Source organism: Myotis nattereri, assembly GCF_964212035.1.
Source record: "Myotis nattereri genome assembly, chromosome: 9".
NCBI lineage: Eukaryota > Metazoa > Chordata > Mammalia > Chiroptera > Vespertilionidae > Myotis > Myotis nattereri.
Genome location: NC_138084.1, coordinates 18,944,562 through 18,968,907, shown reverse-complemented (window position 1 = coordinate 18,968,907; position 24,346 = coordinate 18,944,562). Strand labels below are relative to the sequence as shown.

Genomic DNA, 24,346 nt, shown 5'->3' with positions numbered 1-24,346 from the left:
AGGCCATTGCTATGGCAACAGGACTAGGCCCTGGCTTTTACCTCATCAAATTCCGTGCTGAAGCCAAAGCAATTGAGAAATTAAAGAAAAAAATGTATTCCAGATGTTTACTTCTTATTCCTTATTTTTCCGTGTTTGGTTGAGGCAGCTCTGAGGGAGGCGGGATTGGGGCAGGGATGTGGACGGAGGAGGTGGAAGGGGGGAGAGGGAACCACTCCCAGCTGCAGGAGGGAGGGAGGGAAGGAGGGTGAGCGGGAAAGGGAAGGCAGGCTGTGGGGTGGAGCCCCAGGTCGGGGAGGAGCGGGTTTTTCCCGTCTCCCATGAAGTGATTCACGAAGAGGCTTCAGACTCTGGGGCCCTCTCGCTCTGCCCCTGAGTAGATACCTCGAGCAGGCTGCTGCACCCGAGGGGGGCCCTGGGAACAGTAAGTGGGGTGTCTTGGAGAGCTCAGCAGGGGAGGGAAGAGTAGGTAGCTCCCTGAAGCTCCAGGACTTTGTGGCGAGGAGACCAGAGTTAGGGAATGATCTGGGAAGAGTTGAGGATGGACTGCTGGGAGCCTCCCTTGACCTCCCACCTGCTCTGAAGTTCCCTCTTCCTGTCCCACACTCTGCCTCTGCTAGAAGTAGCAGGCTTCCCTTGGCCAAGCCAACTGCCAACGCCCAACCCTCTCGCCTTCTCCCTCGTATTTCCCGGGTCTTCGGCTTCCCCTACTCACACCCTCCGCTTCTCAATTCTCATGCAGGTTCTGCCGAATGTGATGAAAGTGTCTGTTCTCAGGGAAGGCACAGCCATGGCTTCCCCACCACCCCGGGAGATGGAGGAGGAGCTGGTATCTGCTGGCTCTGAGCCAGGTAGGTGCCTGTGGGTGCAGGGTGGAGCCGGGTGGCCGGGAGGGCAGTGAGAGGGGTGGAGGCTGAACCCGCATTCTGTCTTGGAAGGGGTGGGGGGGAGTGATGATGCTGTTGAGGTGAGAGGGAGGAGGGCAGGATGAGTTGGGAAGGTTCTCAGTTCCTGGTAAGACCCTTTAGAACAGTTAGAGGTCTTAGATCTATAGCAGATAAGAACAAGCTAACCTTCAAAATAATGTGGGTAATGAGAGTGTTTTGCGAGGAGGAGGCGGGGGCCTCGATGAGAAGTGACGTGTACCTATAGGGATTTGAACCCAGGCCTCCTGGCTCCTGTCTAGACTCTTTTCTTAGGCTGAGCCGAATGAGTGGATGATAGAGGTTTCTGTTAGGAGGGCCACGGCAATGAGTAATCCCAAGGTCTTTTATTTGGCTTTGGAATGCCTTATATAGAAGGTAGGTTCCTAATCTTGTTTTCTTTTCCTGCAGCAGATTTACTTCTGTGTGGGTTAGGTCAATAATAAGTTTGCATTCCTCATCACACACCTGGGGAGGTGGCCTGGGTGTGTCCTGGGGGAGGGACAGCCAGGAGGCAGAGTAGGGAGGCTCAGCTGGGATAAAAGGTTTGCTGTGGATGGCAGGATGGTAGAGTGTCATGTAAGAGGACAGGACTAGATTGGAGAAATGTTGGGCTGAGGGCTCGATTATGGGTAGGTAGCATTCGTTTATTGGCTCATTTGTTCATTCATTCATTCATTTAGTAATAACCTGTTAGATGCAGAGTAGGGTACAGGGACAAATAGGTGTCAGCTGGACCCTTAAATAGCTTTAGCGTACAGGAGGGATTGAATAAACATTTTGAGAATTTGGAGACAGAAGGTGCTTCTGGGATAGGTATGGTAAACCAAGGAAGGCTTCATGGAAGAGGTGACGTTTGGCTTGTGCCTTGAAGGTTGCAAACATTTTGAGTTAATAGGGAGGAGATGAAGAAGTCTACATCCTGGTTCTTCTGACAGCCTCCCCAACCAACCCTTTCCTTTTGGTAGGTGACCCTCGGGCCAAACCTCCTGTCAAGCCCAAACCCCGGGCCCTGCCTGCCAAGCCAGCCCTGCCTGCCAAGCCCAGCCTGCTGGTGTCTGTTGGGCCGCGGCCACCCCGGGGTCCTCTGGCTGAGCTGCCTTCTGCCCGGAAGATGAACATGCTGGCAGGACCCCAGCCCTACGGTGGCAGCAGGCGTCCCCTTCCCTTTGCACCAAGACCGCCGGCCGAGACGTCTGCTGGAGGAGAAGCCACCCAAGAGGCTGGGAAAGAGGAGGCTGGGAAAGAAGAGATGCCTCCATTGACACCCCCAGCTCGATGTGCTGCCCCAGGGGGTGTGCGGAAGGCCCCTGCCCCCTTCCGTCCAGCCTCTGAGCGCTTTGCAGCCACCACAGTGGAAGAGATTCTGGCCAAGATGGAGCAGCCGCGGAAGGAGGTCCCCACCAGCTCTGACCGCCTCTGGGGCTCCCGCCTCACCTTTAACCACGATGGTAGCTCAAAATACGGCCCCAGGACCTATGGTGTGGCTACTGGTCCTGTGGATGAGGATGGTGGGACCCTCTCCAGGGAATGGTCCCAGGAGGGGTCTGCGAAGTCTCCCACAGAGTGCCCTGAAGAGCACAGCCAGACCCCCGAGGAGAGGTGAGGGGCGGGAGGCCGTTGGGTTCTGGAGGATGAAGTAGGTGGCCCCATCTGGGACTGTGACCTTCACTGTTAGGTCCGTTGTGTGCTGTGAGTGCAGGCAGGCCCCGGTCTAAGTTACAAAGCTTTCCCAGCAGACGGTGTTATGACTAGATTCTCCTTACAGTTATAATTTTCTTTAGAGTTGATGGGCATTTATGGAGAGTTCAGATGCACAGTATGGAAGTTTCTTTTTAATGCCAAGAGCTGAACTTTGCCTCATTTAATCCACAGCCATTCGGTTTAGTGAAGGGAATATTAATGTTAGAGATGAGGCAACTGAGATTCAAAAGTGACTTCCCATGGTTCCTCAGCAACTAAGACAGAGCTGAGATTTGAATTCATGTCTATTTCCAAAGCACACGTGCTCTTAGCTGCTGGCTCCTACTGTGCACGGAGCAGTGTGCCAGGAGGTGCTGGTGTATGATGAGAAGGGCACGGTCTGCCTGCAGGAGTCTGATGGGAGAGATAAGATGTGAACACACCTTGATACCAGGCCAGCTAGTGTCACTGAGCAGAGATTACGGCCGGGCTGGAGACTGTTGAGTGTAAGACCCTTCTCCAGAGTTCTGCCAGTGCAGAGGAGGCTGGCCAGGAGGTGCCTCTTGGGGTGGTGGGCACAGGGGCTTGGAGGAAGAGGCCGAGGGATCTCAAGTGCCATCCCCAGGACAGGGAGCGCCTGCTTGAGGCACTGTTGACCCCCTGGGCCCTTGGTGGCTCTGAGGGGCCCAGAGGCTCCCCTCCCCTTCCTGCTGCTGTGAAGGGCAGGGCTGCTGTGGTTGGGGCTGAGCCCAAAGCTGGAGGCTTCTGCGATACCCTGCCCTCCAGCCCAGCCCTTTTCTCACCTGAAAGTACCTGGAGGGCAGGGCTCTGGATTAACCCTTCTCTGCCCCCCGGCCAGGGCTCCTAGGCTGGGTTCAGCCCTCTAACCTCCCCTCCCTGGCTTCAAGCAGAGCTTCAGAGGAACAACTTCAACCTTGGAAAATCACTCTGCCCCCCTCCCTCCCCCTGTGCTCGCTCCTTCTAGAAGTATTGGCAGGGCAGCCAGGCCAGCTGTACTCTCCCTGGCCGGGGGAGAACATTAACCCCTTAGGGGCTACGGGAAGGAGGGTGATCTTTTAGGGAATCACTGGGGAGTGTGGGCTTCCAGGATGGTTTTTCTAAAGGGATTAGGGGAGTTTAACCCTGGGTATAGAGGTAGGGAATAGGCACTATCTCCTGGGCCATTTTCACCATGGAAGCTGGATAGCTTCTCTGTCCCCTGTGGTCCCAGGCAGGGCTCAGGAGGAAATGCCTGGGGCGGTTAACTTTGGGTGCTGCTAAAGTCACTTAGGCAGACTCTTAACATAGCTCTGCCCCCTTTTTCATCTGTCACTGGCTTCTTAATACTGTGCCTACATTTCCTGTCTTTCTCCCTCCCAGGAACCCTGCTTTGGACCGGGCCTTCAATGGGGACCTGGCTCAGCCGGCCATCTCTGAGCCACCTACCGACGTGAGTTACCCTCCGTTATGACTTGGACTCATAGTAATTTAAAGCTGAAGGGTCACCTGAGGTCATCTGCTCTGCCTCTTTCTGGTTCCGATGGGGCACTGAGGGTCATGGAGGAGGTGATTTGCCCAGGGGCTGGCCCCGGGACTCAGGTTTCTTGACTCCCAGGCCAGTGCTCTTGATCCAGTGTGGTTCAGGCCATGAGGCTGCTCGTTATAAGAATAATTATCCATCGTAACTGCCGTCAGTCACGCACCTACTGTGTGCTGGGCATGTGCCAGGAATGTTGACTGGCTTAATCCTTGTGATCACTGCAGCTAGTGGGCCCTGTTAGTCACAGGTGAGAGGCTCGCCGAGGTTAAGTAACTTACCCAGGGGCTGAGGCAGGCTCTGAATTGTCTGACTCCAGCGCTCTCCTGGAAGGACTCAGTACCTTCCTGGCAAGGAAGCCAGGCTGTCCGGGTCGCAGGGAGAGGGGAGCAGCGGGGTGGCAGTGAGGATTGAGAGGTGATGACTGATCGCCTGGAACCTCGCAGGCCACTGGGAGGACCTTGGCCTGAGTGAGGGGTTTGGAGGAGAGTTGTAAAGAGTCACCGTGCCCGCTTGGTTGCAGGGAGCTAAGAGCAGCAGCAGGGGCCAGCTGGGGGCTGTTTGAGTAATCCAGGGGTGAGGTGATGGACCCTGGAGGTAGCCTGTGGTAAGATGGTGAGAAGTGGTCACTCTGGGTGGAATTTGAAAGTCAGTTTGGGCACAGGGTTTGCAGATAGGTTGACGGCAGATAGAGAGAGCGTGCACACAAGAGTCAAGGATGACGCCAGGGCTTTTGGCCTTAGCAACCGGAAGGACCAGGTTACCATTTAGTGAGAGGGGACTTGAAGGGTGAAGTGGGATGGGAGGAGATGGGAGGAGTTTGCTTCTGGATTAGTTGAGTTTGAGATGTTTTTTCGACATCCACGTGGAAATGTTGAGTGGGCAGTGGGCAATTTGAGTCTGGAGCTCCAGGAACTCGTAGTTAAGACCGGCTGAGATCACCAGGGGAGTGGGTGAGCCTCTGGAGGGAAGAGGACTCAGGCACAGACCAGCCCAGCCCAGCCCAGCTGAGGAGAGGATGGAGGAGAGGATGGAGCAGCCGCCAGGTGGGAGGAGAGCTGGCGAGGGTGGAGTCCTGGAGGCTGTAGGAAGCCAGCTTCCATGATGGGAGGAAGAAGGCGGGAGGAGGGAGGGGAGAGGAGGGTGGAGGGAGGGGAGAGGAGGGCTGTGGGAGGGGAGAGGAGGGTGGGTCATCCGGCATGCTGCCCGCAGGTCAAGGAAGGTGCACTGAGAGTGGGACTTAGCTACAAGGAAACATCGTGACCTTGACCAAGAGCAGTTAGGTGGCAGGGTGCAGGAAGCAGCCTGTTTGGGGCGACAGTAAACGTAGACAAAGTGTTCAGGAAAGTGAGCGGTAGCTAGAGAGAGAGGTGAGGGCAAGAGTGTTTTTCTTTTTAGGGTGGAAGAAGTCAGAGCAGTTTGGGCTGATGGAAATGATCCAGGAGCCGAGGAAAAAATCAGTGAGGCAGGGGACAGGGGAGGGGCTGGCCTTAGCCCCGAGCAAGGACAGTTCACTAACTGGGATCCCGTCAGGTAGCAGGGTGTGGGCCTGCCATGCCGTGGCCTCTATTCTCAGGGAAGCAAGGTCGCCGCTGAGAGAGGATGGGAGATGTCTGAAGTTTGAAAGCATTGGCCCCCATCATCCCACAGCATCCACCCTTTATAAGTCCTGTCCCGAGAGGCCACGTGCGCAAATCTTACTTACTCCTCTCCTAAGTCTGTGAGGGGGACATGGTTGCCACCAGCCCTAATGGACAGAAGGGGAGGCTGAGGCTCAGAGAAGTCGAGTGGCCACCATATGGAAGGGCCTACAGCTGACGAGAGGCAGTGAGGGTGACTCCGTGCCTGAAGCCCGGGGCCTGCCTGCTTCCGTCGGCAGCGCTGGGACCTGGGGGTGCCCCGAGCAGGGTGGGCAGCTCCACATCCCTGAGTGGCTCCTGGGAGCTGCCCAGGGCTTGGAGTCCTGCTCTGAAGCAGAACCCCACATGCCCGATGGTCAGATTTCCAAATGTCCTTTCCCCTTTATAAAGCCAGTGTTCTTGACCATGAACCATGGACTCTTCGGAGATCCTTTGAGGAGCGTTGGGATAGGTGGGTGGGAGTGTGTGACCCACCTGAGGTGGTAGGGTCATACTGTGTGAGTAGGGCTGTGTGTGTTTTCTAGGGAGAGGGGCTCAAGGAGGGGGCTGAGAACCTTAGGAAGTCCTAATACTTGGGGCCTTTCCCAGCTGTCCTGAGAGGCCCCCAGTTTTCTCCTGTCTGTGGAGTGAGAGGTGAAAAAGCAGCTGACCCGTGGTCTCTATGGGGTTGGCAGGGGTCTCCTCCAGCTACCTGAAGGTGCGTGATGGCTCTCAACCTTTCTCTTGCAGGTTTCCAAGCCCTGGGTCCCCTCAAGTCCAGGCCCCACCTCAGAGAATGGAGGGTTCACCAGCCCAGGCCTCCCTGCTGAAGTCTCAGGCCCAGCCCCTGGGTCTCCCCAACTTCACTCCCCCCTCCAGCGCTCTCCCCGCCACTCGCATCTTCCAGAGGCCCAGAGCCCCGCAGCTTCCAGGCCTTCTCCCTGCCTCCCTGCGACCCCAGCATCCCCAGTCGTGGTCCTGCCAGATGAGGGCGCCTGCCATGCCCCTACCCCAGGGCTCCCTGCTTTGGGAGCCCCAGATGCCCCCAGACCCAGTAGCCCGCCCGTGGAAAAGGTCTCGGGGAGCCACAGCCCAGAGCAGCTTCCAGCCACCTCACCCCGGCCCCCGATGGAGGGGGGTGAGTTGCTTGATCCTGATCGGACGTTCCCATCTGGTGAGGAGGTGGCCGGGGGTGACGCAGAGCTCCGCCCCACCGGCCTGGGTCAGCGCCGATTTTCTGAAGGTGTGCTCCGGCTGCCCGACCAAGAACAGAAGCTGGGGGGCTCGCTGGCTGACCTGCTCCAAACCCAGGGGGGCCAGTCAGCCCTGGAGCGTCCCTTTGGGTGTGGGACAGAGTCCAACTGGAGCTTGTCACAGTCCTTTGAATGGACCTTCCCCACTCGGCCTTCGGGTCTAGGGGTGTGGCGGCTGGACTCCCCACCCCCTTCCCCCATCACTGAAGCCAGTGAGGCCGCAGAGGCTGAGGCTGCAGAGGCTGAGGCTGCAGCTGCAGAGGCTGCGGCTGCGGAGGCTGAGGCTGTGGCTGTGGAGGCTGGGGCCACTGCGGCTGGTGACTTGGCTGCATCCAGTGGGGAGGGAGCGTTCCAGCAGGGGCGAGGGGTCTGGTCAGCTCCAGAGGGACCAGGAAGGCCTGGTTCTGGGGTGCAGACAGATGATTCAGGTATCTCCCCAAACCAAAAGGGTGATGGGGAGAGTCAGCCTCCATCCCCAGCTGATCCCCTCAAGCCTCTGCCAATAACAGGGGGCCCACCTGAACCGGCCTTGCTACAGGCAGAGGAGAGATGTGAGGAGCAGGAGCCCCTGGCCGGACAAGAGTCCCCACTCCCTCTGGCCACCAGGGAGACCGCCCTGCCCGTCCTGGAGCCGGTCCTGGGGCAGCAGCAGCCAGCACCCCCTGACCAGCCCTGTGTCCTCTTTGCTGACACCCCTGGCCCTGGGAAGGCACTGCCTGCTGAGGAGGAGGCTGTGACCCTGGCCCGGGCTGTGACTACCCAACCCAGGACAGAGGCTCAGGACCCCTGTAGGGCGTCCCCCGAGCCTGCAGGTCCTGAAAGCAACTCCCGCTGGCTGGATGCCCTCCTGGCTTCACCACCCCCCAATGCTGGCAGTGCACGGCGGGGAGCTGGACCTGAGCTGAAGGGCGCACAGACCCCAAGTGCCTGCTCCGAGGTGAGGACGGGCACAGGGCGGGCGGGGTCCTCGGGATGGAAGCTAGGGCTTCAACGGGCTTCGCTCTTTCTGAATGGACTTCATTTGTCTAGAGCTCGGGGTACAGCTATGAGCAAGGCACCTATGGACATGTCCCTCACAGCTGTGCAGTCTGGCAACGCTGTTGGCAGGGGCTAGGGATGCTGCTTAAGTTCGGAGTGTGTACCAGTTCCAGCATCCACTAGCTGAGTGGCTTTGGGAATGTGCCCTAACCTCTAAATGTCAGAGTCCTTTCATAATAACATTAGGGTTGTACTGCAGGTAAAGTGAGATGTGGAACACGCCCTGAGCTTGGCACATACTGAGCGTTCAAACCTTTATTAGGACTAGTATTGTGAAAGGCAACGGAGTGTGGCCACTTGGAGCGTGGGTGCTGGAACCTGATGGCCTGGGTTCATCTGGCTCTGTTATTTGCCCAGGTGTGACCTTGAGCAAGTTACTGTCCTGCCTGTGCCTCAGTTTGTGCAGCTGTAAAATGGGAATAACAGTCATGAACTCTACCTAATAGGGTCATTGCAAAGACTAAAGGAGCTATGATACCTATAAAGTACTCACAGTGGCACCTGGCTCATCATGAGTACTTAGTACATCATGAGTTTGTTTCTCTCCTTTTGATTCCCAGGGACTCCTCGGCTGGGCTCAAAGTTATTGCCGTTGAGCTCAAGACCTGCCTTGTAGACAGGCAGCCGAGGTCCAGAGCCGGCGAGCCTTGTGCAAGATTACCCAGCGAAGTTGATGGCTGGGCTTGGGCCCAGTGCCCTTTCTCCTTCCACATTTCCTGTCATTTTAAGGGCTGGAGTCCAGGTGGCTTTTGAAATGTATTTTTCTAGCCCAGCCTGGGCTGGCAGGGGCGGGACTGAAAAGGAAGGTGGAGCCAGGGGCCTTTTGAGGGAGCTGGTGGCAGAGGAGGAGCAGGAAGGAGTTAAGACCCAGCTCGTTCCTGCAGTAGGTGTGTCTGTCCCGGGATGTGGGTGACTCAACTGGCTTCTGGGCGGGGCCACCAGAGCTGCAGCTGCTCTAGAGGGAGTAGGGCCAGGGTGAGCCCAGAGCCAGAGCCGCCTGCCGCCCGACAGGTCCGGGCGAAGGGGAGTGCCCAGCCCTGCCTACCCAGCTGCCTGGGGTGGGTGCTGGGGGCAGGGGCCATGGCCCGGCTTGGGGATGGGGAGCACACCATGTCTGTCTTGGAGAGGCTGTTGGCCAACGCTGCCTTGCGGGATGAGGCCGGCCGGCTGCACAGCCCTGAGGCCAGGGCTCACCCGCCCTCAGGAGTGAGTCAGGGAGTTCGGGTGTGGAGCCCTGGCTGGGAGTTTTGCCTGGTCAGGCTGTCCCTCCTGTCTCCCCCGGGCCGGGGTGAGGGAGGGCTGGGAGGTCTTCCTGGGGAGGCCGGGCAGTGGTTGCTTTCCTGAGGGCAGGCGGGCTGGGAACTCATAGGACTAGACAGGCTGGGGTGGCGGTGGAATCTCGCCGTGGAAAGGAGGTTGTGAAGGGGCTTTGAGTCTTGTCCTTTCATAAAGACAGTGTGCCCCACACCCTGTGAAGACCCACCAAGCCAGGCTGCCTATCTCCTGGCTGGTAGCCAAGTGTTGCCCAAGGTCTGTAAACATGACCCAGGGTCATCGATTGAGTACCCATTGCTGAGTGCTCTTTGCGAGCCAGTGCTATGCAGAGTACTTGGCTTAAATGATCTTGTTTAATCCTCCCTAACCACCTATGCAGTAGGAGTTATCCCTGTGTAAGGATGAGGACCATGAGGCCCAGAGTGGTTAACAGATTTGCTCAAGGTCACACAGCTGGGATACAAACCCAGGCTTTTTGTTGCCAAAGTGTGGCGCTAGCTCGCTCGCTCGCTCGGGCACCAGACAGTGCTGACTCCCATTCTGGATTGACTCTCAGTATTGTTTCTTTGTTTCTCTTTTCTGATTCCCAGGGACTCCTCGGCTGGGCCCAGAAAGATCTGCAGAGTGAATTTGGGATTGCAGCAGATACACAGTCCAGCAGTTTTAGCCCTTCCAGCTGGTCCCAAGACACTTCTCAGGACTATGGCCTTAGGGGTGCAAGCCCTAGAGGGGACCCAGGCCTTGGAGAGAGGAACTGGTCCAGCAAGAGTGGGCAAGAAGCAGGGGAAGGGAGCGCCAGGGAGTGGGCCAGCAGGTGTGGCATCGTTGGCCATGAGGAGGCGGAGGTCCATGAGGAGGTGGAGGTCGGCAGCCCGCATGGGAGCCGGGGGCTCCCAGCTCAGGACCGGGTGATTGGAAAGCCAGCCCCGCTTGGCACTCAGCAGAGCCAGGAGCCGGCTGTTCAGGACTGGGAGTTCAGAAAGAGGGATTCCCAGGGCACTTTCTCCAGCCGGGATGTGGAACTCCAGGACCAGGAATTCGGCAAGAGGGATGTGCTGGGTTCTTACAGCAGTCAGGACGCGGGCCTTCAGGGCTGGGAGTTTGGGAAGAGAGATTCTTTGGGGGCTTATGCCAGCCAGGAAGTGGAGGAAGTGAGGAAGAAGGACCACCTGGGCAAGTACAGCAGCCAGGATGCCGACGAGCAGGACCAGGAGTTTGGGAAGAGAGATTCGTCGCTTGGCATCTTTGGCAGCCAGGGTGCTGAGCAGCCGGACCTGGATTTCGGGAAGAGTGCCTGGATGAGGGACTACAGCAGCCGTGGCAGCGCCACGGCCCTCAGCCCCCAGGACCGAGGCTTCGGGGTGAGCGCCCGGAGCACCGCGTTCAGTCCTGAGGAAGCCCAGCAGCTGGATGAGGAGTTTGAGAAGACTCTGAGTGGAGGAGATGGCCTGGGCGAGGCCAGCGGGGACCCAGGCCAGCCAGAGGAGAGAGAGTTGGGGGGCTTGTTCAGCCCCGGCAGCCCCCAGAACCAGGACAGAGCACGGGGACCGAGAGCCCAGAGCAGCTGGCAGGACAGCGGTGCCAGCCAGGAGGTTGAAGGGCTGCACAGAAGACAGCAGGCAGGGGACCAGAGCCCAGGCGATGCCGACCCGGAAGACAGGGAAGTGGGGCAGCGAGGCTGGGCTGGCGACTTCAGCCTCGGTGTGGTCTCCCAGCCAGAGGCGGCCTTCAGCCCAGGGCAGCGAGACTGGAGTGGTGACTTCTGCATGGAGGCTACCAAGAGGAGCCATCATTTTGGGATCATTGGCCATGACCGAGTGAGTGGTGCTGGCCCGAGTCCTTCTGGCAAGATGGGAGGTGGCCACTTTGTCTCTCCTGAGAAGACCTCGACTGGGCCCGTGGACTGGACTGACCAGCTGGGCCTCAGGAACTTGGAAGTGTCCAGTCGTGTGGGTTCTGGCATCTCGAGTGAGGCCAGGGAGGATGCCGTGGGACAGACCGGCTGGTCGGATAACCTGCGGTTGAGAGATGTGGACCTGGCTAGCCGTTTGGAGGCTGGGGGTTCTGAGGAGCCCAGGGAGATGGGAGTTGGGGAGAAGGACTGGACTTCTGATGTCGGGGTGAGGGGCAGAGATTTGGCTGGGGTGGGGGAGGCAGAAGGCCACAGCCAGGCCAGAGAGAGTGGTGTGGGGCAGACCAACTGGTCAGGTGTGGAGGCCGGAGACTTCCTTAAATCAAGGGAGCGTGGAGTGGGACAGGCAAGCTGGACACCGGACCTGGGGCTCAGGAACATGGCTGTGGGGCCAGATAGCAGCTCCAGGGAGCGTGGGGTGGGCCAGGTGGACTGGGGTGACAGTCTGGGCCTGAGGAATTTGGAGGTGCCCTGTGACCCAGAGACTGGCGGTTCTCAGGAGCCACGAGGATGCGGCGTGGGGCAGATGGACTGGACCCAGGACTTGGGGCTCCGGAATGTGGAGCTCTCTGGGACTCCGAGTGAAGCCAGGGAGCATGGGGTGGGAGAAGTTAGCCAGTGCCAAGAGCTCGGCCTTAGGGACACTGGCATCTTGTGCCCTGGCCAGGAGGCCAGAGACCCAGACCCCATGGAGGCCAGGGAGCTGGGGGTTGGCGAGACGAGTGGACCAGAGACCCAGGGCGAAGATGACTCCTCGCTTTCCTTGGAGACCTGCCCTGAAGACCCCGGAATGGAGATGGGAGAAGCCCCCGGCTTCGGAGCCAGGTAAGGGGACACCCCAGTATGCGAGGGGATGTGTGCCGGATGCCTGAAAAATTGCAACCTGTCTGAATGGTGACTGTGATGTTGGAGGTGTTACTACTCGTGCAGCCCACGCTTTAAGCTTCCTTGGTGACGTCATAGTGTGACTGCTGGAGGCAATGGTACGTGCCCACCTCTGGAGACTCCCACTGAGCACAGTGGCTGTTCCAGGCCTCTCAGCTCTCGTCACAGGTGCTCCTGGGCCAGGACCACAGTGCTTTCGTGGGCATAGGAAGGACTCTGTCTTCTTGGCCTTGGCCACTCCAGGTCTGGAGTGGGGTGGACAGTGGCACATTGTCTCTCAGGAGGTTAGGAACGTGGTGCTTCTTGTCTGCCCCGTTTGAAGGCCCAGAAGAAGCAATGATTTAAGAACCCAAAGGGCATTGGGGCCTGACTCCTGGCCACATGACCTTGGGCTCCCTGCAGAGTGGCTGAAAAAGAACTTTGTCAAGGAACACGTTGGTAGTTTTGTGAGCCAGCCACCGTCTGTCTCAGGAACTTTTATGTTCTAAAGCCAACTGAGGTGATTTCCCATCAGGAAAGAGTGCAAAAAGGCATTGCATCTCTTTTTAATTATCTTCTTGACATTTACAGACGTCCCCCTTCTCTCTCCCCGCCTTTGCCCATCTCCACCCAGCTCCGCCACCCCTCCCTTGGCTTCCCCACTCTGTTGTCTGTGTCCATGGGCTGTGCCTATGTGTTCTTTGGCTACTCTCTTCACCTTCCTTTATCCAGGTCTCCCCACGCTCCCCAACCCCCCACCCCAACACATTGCATCTCTTTGTTAACATTTCCGTCACTGAGATTTGGATTCCTTGTCTTGACTGCGGAGAATGTTTGACCTTCCCCAATCCTGGAGCTTCTCACCAGCATGTAGGAAGGGAAGGGAGGTGTGGGCTGATGGTAGTGGGAGGCGGGCAGGAGGGACTGGGAAGGGTCTAGAGGGAATGGGGGAGGTGTTTGAAGGGTTGGGAAGGCATTAGGGACTCAGGAGGAGGAGGGGGAGAGGAAAGGACAGCATGGGGCCAGGCTGATGCTCAGGGGGCTGAGGCTATAGAGGGAGTTGGAGGAGCGTGGGGAGGAGGGATGGGGCGAGTGCACGGGACTAGGAGCCTAGGGGCTCCCGGGTCCTGGACATCTCTGAGCCTCTCTCTCTGACGGGACTCGGGGAGCCTCCGCATTCCTGGTGCCGGGGCATGTGGGCGCCTGTGGCTGCTCTGATCTCTCTTCTGGGGACTCGGGACTCTGCAGTTCCCAAGGGCCCTGCTGTACACCTGACCTCATTGATCTTCACAGCTGCAGGTGAAGCAGGAGGGATTAGTACCCCTCTGCTTTGCAGGAGAATAGGGCTGTTAAGGTCACAGAGTCAGTGTGTCTTTCCTGCGTCTCTATGTCAGGTGCGGCCACCGCGTTCTGGACCCAGACTAGGAAGCAGTGGGGCCACCACCCTCCACCTTTCCCCTCCAGTGGTGGCTCTTAAGAAGGGAAAGAGGGAGTATCTTTCCGTTTGGTTAGGATGGAGGGAGAGGCTGGTCTGGTGGGAGCTGGCGAGGGCACTGGGTTGGGGACCAGGAGGTTAGTGGCAGAGAAGCCGGGGTCCTCAGCTGTCTGAGCTTCGGTCTCCATCACAGGACGTGTGGCTGTTACAAGTTTGGAAAATGCTGGGGACTCTGGCCATCCCGGAGACAGAGTGAGTGCGTGTGTGTCAGCGAGCACCGGCCCATTAGAGCCGGAGAGAGGAAGCGGGTCCACCTTCTCTGTGGCCGTTCTCACCGCAGGGATTTTTAGGACGTGAAATGCCTGACTCTGGGGCCTTTCCCTTTAGATTGTCAGATAAAAGGTGACAATAGCCAACACAACAATCGCCGCCCAGTGTGAATGAATCAACATTATACCTATTTTGTGTGTGTGTGTGTTTTTTTAATCCTCACCCCAGGATATTTTTTTCATTTTTTTTTTTTTTTTAGAGAGTAGAAGAGAGGGAGGGAGGGAAAGAGAGGAGAGAGATAGAGAGAGAGAGAAACATCTATGTGAGAGAGACACATAGATTGCTTGCCTCCTGCATGCACCCCGACTGTCCTGGGGATCGGCCCTGCAACCCAGGTACACACCCTTGACCGGGAATTGAAACCGAAACCCTTTAGTGCTCAGACTGATTCTCTAACCAGAGGGCAACACTGGCCAGGGCTATACTTTTTTTTTTTTTTTTTTTCCCCAGATTGGCAGAAAATATATATTTCCGGTGTGCTGCAAAATTTTAGTAATTAGTTTATGTGTCCCATAAGGTGAAAAAGGTTGAAAATCACTGTTGTAACACAGTGTTTCCCAAACTTCACTAGTAGCCAAGGGCCTCTTGAGTTCTGAGCAGCTGGTTTAGAGAAATCCTACGCTCTGGAAAGTTACTCTTTAAAGATAAAAATTGGAGGTTCCCATGGTAATGAGAAGTCCTGGAGGGTAGTTCAGAGTAGTCCTTGGGCCCATCTGCCAGGTTCGGGTCTTGATTCTGTTACCATCTCTGTGACCGTGGGTGAGTTCCTTCTCAGCCTCCGATTCCTCGGCTGCAAATGGGGAGTGATTTACTCCCAGGGCTCACCGGGTCATTGGCGTTCACATGGGCAAAGTGGTAGATGTGTCTGGCCCTTGGTAAGCACTGGAAAAGTGCTTGCTACCTGTGGTTGTACCTGTATTGCAGATTTGGGTGGATGTACCCATAAAGTGAGGCCGTTGGGGACATTTTTTGTCACCATTCCTGTGTGGTCATTGGGTGGAATGCTGCCTGGCAAACTGTGACATGAGAAGACCGGCGTGGGGGTGAGGGTGGGGGTGGGGAGACTGCTTGGCCCTTCCTCTGTGTCCAGGGCCACCTTGTCCTGGGGGAGTGGCGCTCCTGGGTCCCTCGAGAGCTGCTGCATTGCCCCCTCCCCTCTCTGGCCTCCTGGTCATCTCCTGCCCCTCCCCCTGAGCCCGTAGAAACCTGTAGTCTCAGGTGCTCTTTTTGCAGATCTACGTACTCCATACCATGCCTGGGTTTGCACCTGGAGTGCGGGTGGGTCCAGCTCTCAGGAGACTCAGCATCCCAATGGGGCAAAGGGTATAGAGCAGGGGTGGGCAAACTTTTTGACTCGAGGGCCACAGTGGGTTCTTAAACTGGACCGGAGGGCTGGAACAAAAGCATGGATGGAGTGTTTGTGTGAACTAATATAAATTCAAAGTAAACATCATTACATAAAAGGGTACAGTCTTTTTTTTCAATAGTTTTATTCATTTCAAATGGGCCGGATCCGGCCTGCGGGCCGTAGTTTGCCCACGGCTGGTATAGAGGGTATAAGATGAGCCTGTAGAAACTTGCAGTCATTTGGGGCTCTTCTTAGAATCTGAGAGAACCCTCAGAGATCACTCATTCATGGGTGGGTAAGCTGAGGCCCAGGGAGGTAGTGTGGCTGGCACAAGGACCCTTAGCCTGTGACCGTGGGCTCTTTCATGTTCCCTTGGGCCCCAGCCTTGGGGTCATCTCTCTGCATGCTCTTCCTGTCTCTGGGTCAAGACCAGCTGCTTCCCCTTTAGACACATCATTCCAGCTCAAGCCCTGACCTTCTCAGAGTCTTGGAGCCTAGAACACTGGGAAGCCGCTTTTTGCAGATCTACTACATACCATTCCCAGGTGTGCACCTGGAGTGCAGGTGGGTCCAGCCCTCAGGAGACTCAGCACCCCGATGGGGCAAAGGGTATAGAGCAGTGGCTCTCAACCTTCCTAATGCCGCGACCCTTTAATACAGCTCCTCATGTTGTGGTGACCCCCAACCACAAAATTATTTTTGTTGCTACTTCATAACTGTAATTTTGCTGCTGTTATGAATCGTAATGTAAATATCTGATATGAGGATGTATTTTCATTGTTACAAATTGAACATAATTAAAGCATAGTGATTAATCACAAAAACAATATGTAATTATATATGTGTTTTCCGATGGTCTTAGGCGACCCCTGTGAAAGGGTCATTCGACCGCCAAAGGGGTTGCGACCCATAGGTTGAGAACCGCTGGTAGAGAGGTTATAAGATGAGCCAAGTCCTGAGGCCAGGAACCTGTGTTGAGGATGATGATGCTTATCCTAAAAATGTATCAAATGTTAGCTATGTGCTGGACACACATTTCTGCCAACAAACCCAGAAAAGTCTAGGTACTTCTGTTATCCCCATTTTACAGACGAAGACACTGAGGCTCAGATCAGGTCGGTAACACTGCCAAGGCCACAGGCACAGTAGGGGATGGAACCCAAATATGCCCTAGAGTGGCTGTGCTCAGCACAGCCTGTCTCCATTGCCTGCCAGGAAGGGGCTCAGGTTAGAGGTCTCTGGGTGCTCAAGAGGGAGGAAGCTTCTCTGGAGATGAGGAGCAGGTCCTTGTGCCAGCCACACGCCTTCTCTGGGGTTTAGACAGGCCAGGGGGATGGTCACACTGCATTCCCCAGCATTCCTGCCCCCCCTCCCATGGCCTCCCCCAGGGCTGCCCTCTGCCCGCCTGGTGTGGGGCCAGGTCTCGCTCTGGATGTGGGTCTTCCTTTTAAAAAAAATGATTGGTTTTTAGAGAGAGAGAGGAAGGGAGAAGGAGAGAAACAGCAATGTGAGAGCAAAACATCTATTGGCTGCCTTCCGGGGATTGAGCCCGCAACCGAGGCGTATGCCCTGACCGGGACTTGAACTAGCAACCTTTCAGCGCACAGGACGACGCCCAACCAACTGAGCCACACCAGCCAGGGCTGCATATGGATCTTTCCATTCACTGTCACTGTTTCACGTCCCCTCGGCTCTTCCTTAGCCTGCTCTCTGCCCCCCCGGAGAGCTTGGGTCAGGGCCTCTTCAGGCTGGGCGGGGTGCTGTTGCCACCCCTCCTGCCCAGCCTACTGATTTGAAGCAGCAGGGTGAGCTGGCTTTGGCCGCATCCAGGCTGCCGCACTTCTGCTGCAGCCTCCTCCGCCTCCCTCCCCGCCAGACTGCTTCCGTTTCCATCTGTCAGCAGCTTGTGGAAGGACAGACTGACACACATCCTTTCCAGCCCTCCCGCTTCGGTCTTGGTACTGAACCGCCTGCCTCACTCTCCACCCCTCCAGTCCATGGGGAGCTCAAGACCTGGCTCCCACCAGCCTTTGCCATGCCTGTGCATGGTGTGAGAGTGTGCGTGTGCATGGTGTGCGCGCGTGTGTGCATGGTGTGTGCGCATGCGTGTGCATGGTGTGTGTGAGTGTGCATGGTGTGAGTGTGTGCGTGTGCATGGTGTGAGTGTGTGTGCATGGTGTGAGTGCGTGCGTGTGCATGGTGTGAGTGTGCGTGTGCATGTGAGTGTGCACGGTGTGAGTGTGCGTGTGCATGGTGTGAGTGTGTGCACGGTGTGAGTGTGCATGGTGTGAGTGTGTGCGTGTGCATGGTGTGAGTGTGTGCGTGTGCATGGTGTGTGTGTGTGCATGTTGGTGTGGCTCTGCTGGCAGGAGTGACAGACGACGTGCACACCATCCTGCCTGAGGTGTGCTGCGAATGGGTCGGGGTGTCTGCGTGTGTGGGTTGGCAGCTGGACAACACACGAGCTCTTGTGTGAGGTGGTGAGAGTGCACGTGTGCTGTGCATATGTGCTTGTGTTGTGTTTTGAGGGAGCAGCAGGCAGAAGACACCTAAGCTGCATTGAGATGCAAGCTGCTGCACTCAGCAAATATTTGCTTAGTTCTGCTCCTGCCTAGGCTGGGCCAGGGGCGGAGGGAACAAAGGCAAAAGCGGCCTCATCCTTGCCCTTGCGTTGCTCACAGACTGGCAGTGGGGACAAAGCCTCAGCCTCTGAGGCAGGGGCTGGCCCAGGTGGAGCCCTGGGCTTGCAGGGCCGAGGAAGGGTGGCGGCTCGGGGAGGGGGGCAGGCCAGCCTCGGCGGAGGAATTAAGCTGCAGGGAGAGTGAGTGGAGGGGCCGTGGGGGAAGCTTTCCCTGTGGCGGGCGAGGGAACAGCGTGTCCAGATACACAGCAGCCTGCAGGGCCTGGCATGTTCTGTGAGACGGGCACAGGGAGAGGTGACATGGGCAGGGGCACTGAAGAGGCTGCGCGGCTCATCCCCAGGCAAGTGTGTGCCCAAGCAGGCGCCCCTGGGCGGGACACTGAAGCAGCTCCGACCACGTGGAAGGCAGTAGTAGCAATAGCTGCTGCTCATCCGCACACGCTGAGTGCCAGGCGGCGGGCTTGTGCTTCAGGTTCTCGTTTCATCCCCCCGACAGCAATGTAAAGTCAGAAGCTTTTGTAGGGGAGGGGACTCGCGCAGAGTCTCTTAAATGGAGGACCCAGGATCTGAACCGGCCAGACTGGCCCGCTCATCCCTTCTGTGCTGTGTTGTGTGTGGTCTTGACCGTGCCCTTCGGGCAGGAGAGGGGAGACAGAACCTGTGGGAGGGAGATGTGGCCGCACAGTGACCTTGTTCTCTGGTCCGGCTCCTTTGCAGCCCCAGCAGCGGCTGCCTGGCCCGCTCTCCGCCCTCCGCCTCCCAGGGCCTGCTGGAGGAGATGCTGGCCGTCAGCAGCTCCAAGGCAGCGGCCCGGAGGGAGTCGGCAGCTTCTGCTTCAGGCCTGAGGACCCTGTTGGAAGAGGAAGAAACCACGGCAGGTGCCGATCGAGGGGAGCCCCTGGAGCCCCTCAGGGACCGTCTGCCCTCCTGGAGGCCCCAGCCTGATGGTGAAGCCAGCCGGACAGAAGAGGTGGACGGCACCTGGAGCCCTGCAGGGGCCGGGCTGGGCGAGCAGGGTCCGATGTACCCCCCTCGGCGACCCTCCCAAGGCCCTCCCCCCAGCTCTCCCAGTCAGGACTTCTCCTTCATCGAGGTCAGTGGAGGCTGAGCCCAGGGCAGTGGATGGGCTATTGGGGGCGGGGGTATGTGTGTGTGTGTGGAGCCAGAGCCTGGTCCCTAGGGCTCCTCCAGCTGCTCAGAGCCCTGAGCCGTCTCAATCCAGGAGGCAGAGTGGGTGGGGGGGTGAAGGGTGGGGATGAATCACATGAACAGGGATCTGCTCACAGCGGCTGCTTTGAAGGGTTCACGTGGGATGGGACAGGACCATGGGATGGCGATGGCAGTGGTGTTGCCGTTGTCTCAAGCAGGACACCGAGATCCTCGACAGTGCCGTGTATCGAAGCCGTGCCAGCCTGGGGCGCAAGCGTGGGCACCGGGCCCCGGCCATCCGGCCCGGCGGTACCCTGGGCCTGTCGGAGGCGGCAGACTCGGATGCACGCCTGTTCCAGGACTCTACGGGTAGGGCCAGTGAGTTCTTTGATGTCTGTGTTGATGTGGGGGTGAGCCGGGGGGTGGGGGCCTGGGGTTGCTCTCTGCTGAGCCCTCCTTGGGCCCTTGCAGAGCCACGAGCTTCTCGGGTGCCGTCTTCAGACGAGGAGGTGGTGGAGGAGCCTCAGAACCGCAGGACACGGATGTCCTTGGGCACCAAGGGGCTGAAAGTCAACCTCTTTCCTGGCCTGAGCCCGTCAGCCCTGAAGGTACCATTCAGTTACTCAGCAAACACATCCAGCCGCTGGCCCCTTGAACCCAGCCTTCCTTCTCTCCATCGTCTGTTCGTTCCCCCATCTCTTGCCCATTCCTCTTCTCATTCTGCTCTCCATGGAGGGCCCTGCCTGACCCTGCGCTCGCTCTTTGTTCAGTGTGATGGAAGGAGGAACAAGGCTGTTCCATGTCCCAGAACCTCATGGGGTAGTGGGGGACACAGCCATGTCCATAGTTCTGGTGAATGGAGAAATTTAGGGGTCATAGGTAGGTGCAGATAAGGGCTGGGCCTGTTCAAAGAGGGAAGTTATTTCGTAACAGTGGGGTGCTGGGGGGTAGGAGGGTAGATTGGGAAGGCCTCCTGTAGCACTCGCTTTTAGCTTTGGCTTGCATAGGAGTTGCTGGGAGGCCTTGCAGGCGGAGGGAACAAAGAGCAAAAGCTGGACGTCACCACTGGCTTTGTCCAGCTGAGTTCGCTAGAACTCAACATATCTCTTTGGGGGGCTGCTGTGGAAGGCAGAGCTCAGCTCAGGGAAGTTTGTCAAGTGACTTCCCACCCATCTGGTAAAAGGACTGCAGAGGGGTTTGAGCCTGACTGTGGGGACTGCCTGCCCTTCTCCCAGTGCTCGTGCCTGTCCCACTGACATCTGTCTGCACTGGACTTGTCTCTCAGGCCAAGCTGCGCCCCCGGAACCGCTCGGCTGAGGAGGGGGAGCTGGTGGACAGCAAGTCGAGCCAGAAGGAGTCTGCGTTCCAGCGCTCCAAGTCCTGCAAGGTCCCAGGGCTGGGGAAGCCCCTCGCCTTACCTCCGAAGCCAGAGAAATCCTCAGGGTGGGTGACCTGAGCTCGGGGCATTGACTGAAACCTCACTTTATGTAGAGGAAAACCAAAGCTCGGGGCGGAGGTCGACATGCCCCAAATTAACTGTATTAAGAGGGTGGCAGAGTTCCTGTCTGCAGCCAGCCCTGGGCTGCCTCTTCTCACTGGGGTGGGGGTTTTCATTCCTGCCTCTCCCCATTCTGTTCAGCTTTCCTCCGGTTGCTTTGTGACCTTTGCCTTCTGCCATCTAGGTCAGAAGGTTCATCGCCCAGTTGGCTACAAGCCCTGAAGCTGAAGAAGAAGAAGGTCTGAGAAGTCACTGAGGTGAGGGCAGGTCCCTGGGCTCGGGCCTGGCTGGAGTTAGGGAATGGGGTTCAAGGGTGAGCAGGGGATGCCCTGGAGGATGTGGGAGGTTCCCCTTTGCTCTCCATTCCCCTTTCTCTGCCAGGCTAAAAACAGGCAGATGGAACCAAGTTCCAGAGACTTGGGGGGTCCCTTGGCTTCCCCTCAGCTTTGCCCAAAGAACAAAGTGTTGTCATCTGGCCTTGGATGGACAAGGAGGGCTTCTGTCCCAGCCTTCCTCCCTGGGCCAACGATGGTCCCCGGGTCCTGTGGCTGTCCTGATGTGCTCCGCAGCCCTTCTGGTCTGGGGCCCCAGGGCACTCACCAGGGACCTTCCTTACAACTAGTCTGTGTGGGGAGGACTGTGTGGGGAGAGCGCGATGGGCAGGGAAGGAAGCTGAAGCATCTCCTCTACCCGCCACAGTCGGCTCCCATGAGCTCTTCTCTTCCCTCCCGGTGCAGGTCCTTCCCATCTGGCAGTCTCAAGCAATGCCCGTTCCTGTGGGGTCCCTGGCGAGGAGATGGCTGGAGCCCCTTCTCCCCCATGTCCCAGGCTGTAGCCTCTGTCCCCCTCTGCCTCTGTCTGAGGAGCGTCTGGGGAGGCACATTTATGCACTTTGTATCACCTTCCCAACTTCCCTCCACACCTTCCCTCCCGGCCTGGATTCCGTCATTAGTGGTCCAAGGTTCTGGTCCTCCCTCCGTGTACCCACCTCCCTCTCTGCTTCCTTCTCCAGCCTCCCTTGGGTTTTGTTTTGATACCAATTTATAACATTTTTTATAAAAGCCTTTGATTTTGTAATGGATGGAACCCAGCCCCACCCCAGGTCTCCCTCTGCCCTGCCAGGTGCCCCATAGAGACCAATAACATTTTGCCACTGAAACAATAAAGTTTTTTTGGAATTGGTGCTGCCCAGTTGTGGTGTGTGGTCATGGTGCCCCGTCACCCTATCCAAGGCTGTAGGTGGGAAATGCTGGTTCTAGCCCTGACCCACCAGGAGCTCACTCTGCCATTGAGTGTCACTACCCTTGCACGCCTGGGCTTGGTGTACCTGAGATGGGTGTATTGGTTCTAAAAGGCTGATTGCTGATTCAAACAACCCCCAAATCTCAGTAGCTTAACATACAAAGGTTTATTTTCCATAAATAAACTGCTCAGTCCAGGAAGATTGATGGGGGGGACACTGCCTTAAAGTCATTCTGAGCCCAGACTCCTTCCCTGTTGTGGCTCAGTCAGATATCTGCAGAGGCCTTGGAGTCCTGCACAGCATCCGATGGAGAGAGCATGCTGTAGGAGACCCACATTCCACTGGCCAGAATTCAATTCATGACCCCTGCTAATTACAGGGGTCACGGAAAATGTGGTTTAACTCTGTGGCCAGAAAGAGAGAGAGAAAGAAAACTGGATATTGGTGACAATTCACCCTTCTCACCAGTGGGTTGGTTTCTATAAAGGGTCCTTCTAGCCTTTCAGCCCATGCATTCTAGGATGTGTCTTCGATTCTGGCCTTCCCCACCCAAGCGCCTGGCTCTCGGCATCCTACTGTCTCAAAGCCTAACTCTCTGTAATTCTGGGTTCTTACCCTTCACTGTGCATCACAGTACTGGGGTGTTTATTAAAATGCACATTCCTGGGCCCACCCCACAATTCCAATGCCGTAGGTGAGCCAGGAACCTGCATTTTGGAAAAACCTCTGAAGTGGAGGGTAAAGAGGCAGGGGGCTTCAAATGGGTGCCTGACTGCATCTCGGTGGGTCCGCCATGCAGCCCCTGTGCCAGCCTTCCCAGGGCCCAGCAGAGTTGAGCTGGCATGAGCTTTGTTCTGCTCTCTCCCACCACCCTCCCCTGTAGGCGTAGCACTGGCAGGAACTCAAGCCAAACACTTAAGACTCATTAGTGGGGCAAATGGAGCCTGGGCTGGTCCCAGCGCCTGGGCTCTGCTGGGAGGGAGAAGAGACGGGCCCACTTCCAGGGAAAGCAGAGCCGGATCTGGTGAGTGGGTGGGGGTGTCCCACTCTCCTTCTGTCTGAGGAATGGGAGGCAGGGAGAGGGGAGAGCAACACAAAGCAGGTGGATACCAGCAAACCGGGAAAGTCGTATGATTCTCACCATGCAGCCATTTCTCAGACTGCCTGGGTTCTTGGGAGTGACCTCAGAGGGGCAGGTTTTGGTTTTTTGAACCTGAACTTGGATTTGGAAACAGGAAAGTCCCTTGGATGCCTGTATTGGGGAGTACTGGGGGCAGTCAAGCAAACTAATCAATTTTGGTCAGAGGTGGCTCTGAAAGCCGTCTCTGAAGAGTTAAACGAGCTCAGGAGAGTGATTAGAAAACGTGCACAGGCCACTTGGGAGACAACTCAACTTGTTCATAAAGGAATCAGACCTGTCCTACGTGTTAGAAAGCTGAGGGGTCCCTTCCCCGGGTTCCTGTTGGCAATGCTCAATCCCATTACAATTAGAAATGACTCCACGGTCTCTCCCCTGTTCCTTGCTTCTGATGCCCTCACCGAGGCCGTGCGGGTGTGAGCTGGGTACCGGATAAAGGAGGAAGCCGTGGAAACTGATCGGGGGAGCCCAGGGAGCAGTCCCCCGTTCCCTGCGATCCCAAGCTGGCAGTGGTGTTTGGGGTGGGTTGAGCCTGATAGCAAGCTGGCCCTTGCCCGTGGCCCTAGGTATTTGGGTGGTAGTGGTGGGGTGTTGTGGGAAGTCTGACGGTTTGCTGCCCACCGTTGGCACTCTCTCCAGCATCCTGTTCCCCAATGGTGGTCCAGCCATCTGCCAAGTTCACAGCCCGTCCCTGAAAGCGTCCCTGAAAGCGTTAGAGACAGGCTCTGGTGTAGGAGTGACCCTCAGGGACCCTCTCTGAGCCTCAGCTCTCAGAGTAGTGAGAGTACAGTAGTCCCCACTTACCCACCGGGGATACATTCCAAGACCCCAGTGAATGCCCGAAACCACAGGTAGTACCAAACCTTGTGTATATGTGCTATGTTTCTTTCCTATACATACATACCTGTGAAAAAGTTCAATTCACAAATGAGGCGCAGTAAGAGTAACAACAGTAACAACAAAGTAAAACAAGTGTAACAATATGCTGTAATACAAGTTGTGTGCGGGCAGCTGGTGCTTTCGCTTTAAGGAAGCAGTATGGCCTCTCTGGCAAACCCAAATTGCCAGATCACCACTCTTGCATCCGGGCTGATTATTAAGTAAATCAGGGTGACTGGAGCACAGGCGCTACCGGGACAGTCCACGTGACAACCGGGATGGCGGCTCGGTGACTAACGAGGGAGCGGGGAGCACAGACCGAGGAGACACTGTCTGCAGGGGTGAGTCACGTGGCACCTGAGATGAGGCAGGACGGTGCGTGATTTCACCACGCTGCTCAGAATGGCGTGCAATGGAAAGCTTATCAATTGTTTACTTACGGAATTTTCCATTTATTCTTTTCAGACCATCGTTGCTATGGAAGGGGAAACTGCAGATGGGGGGTGGGGAGGGGTGGGGCACCACTATTTGCTTTAACGAACCCTTTGAGTCTAAATGATGGTGAACGACCTTACCTGGGA

General features: G+C 57.0%; 1 protein-coding gene across 1 annotated transcript; it reads left to right on the top strand.

Moving 5' to 3' along the window:
* Positions 1-757: 757 nt before the first annotated feature.
* TNKS1BP1 (tankyrase 1 binding protein 1) lies at positions 758-21,688 on the top strand (the record flags this gene model as incomplete). Its single annotated transcript, XM_081100065.1, has 11 exons — positions 758-851; positions 1,892-2,525; positions 3,987-4,056; positions 6,513-7,952; positions 9,919-12,065; positions 18,576-18,951; positions 19,226-19,376; positions 19,479-19,615; positions 20,293-20,450; positions 20,690-20,762; positions 21,243-21,688. The coding sequence occupies 10 exons, from the start codon at positions 758-760 to the stop codon at positions 20,748-20,750; spliced, it is 5,268 nt and encodes a 1,755-aa protein (XP_080956191.1). The 3' UTR covers positions 20,751-20,762; positions 21,243-21,688.
* Between the last annotated feature and the right edge of the window lie 2,658 nt (positions 21,689-24,346).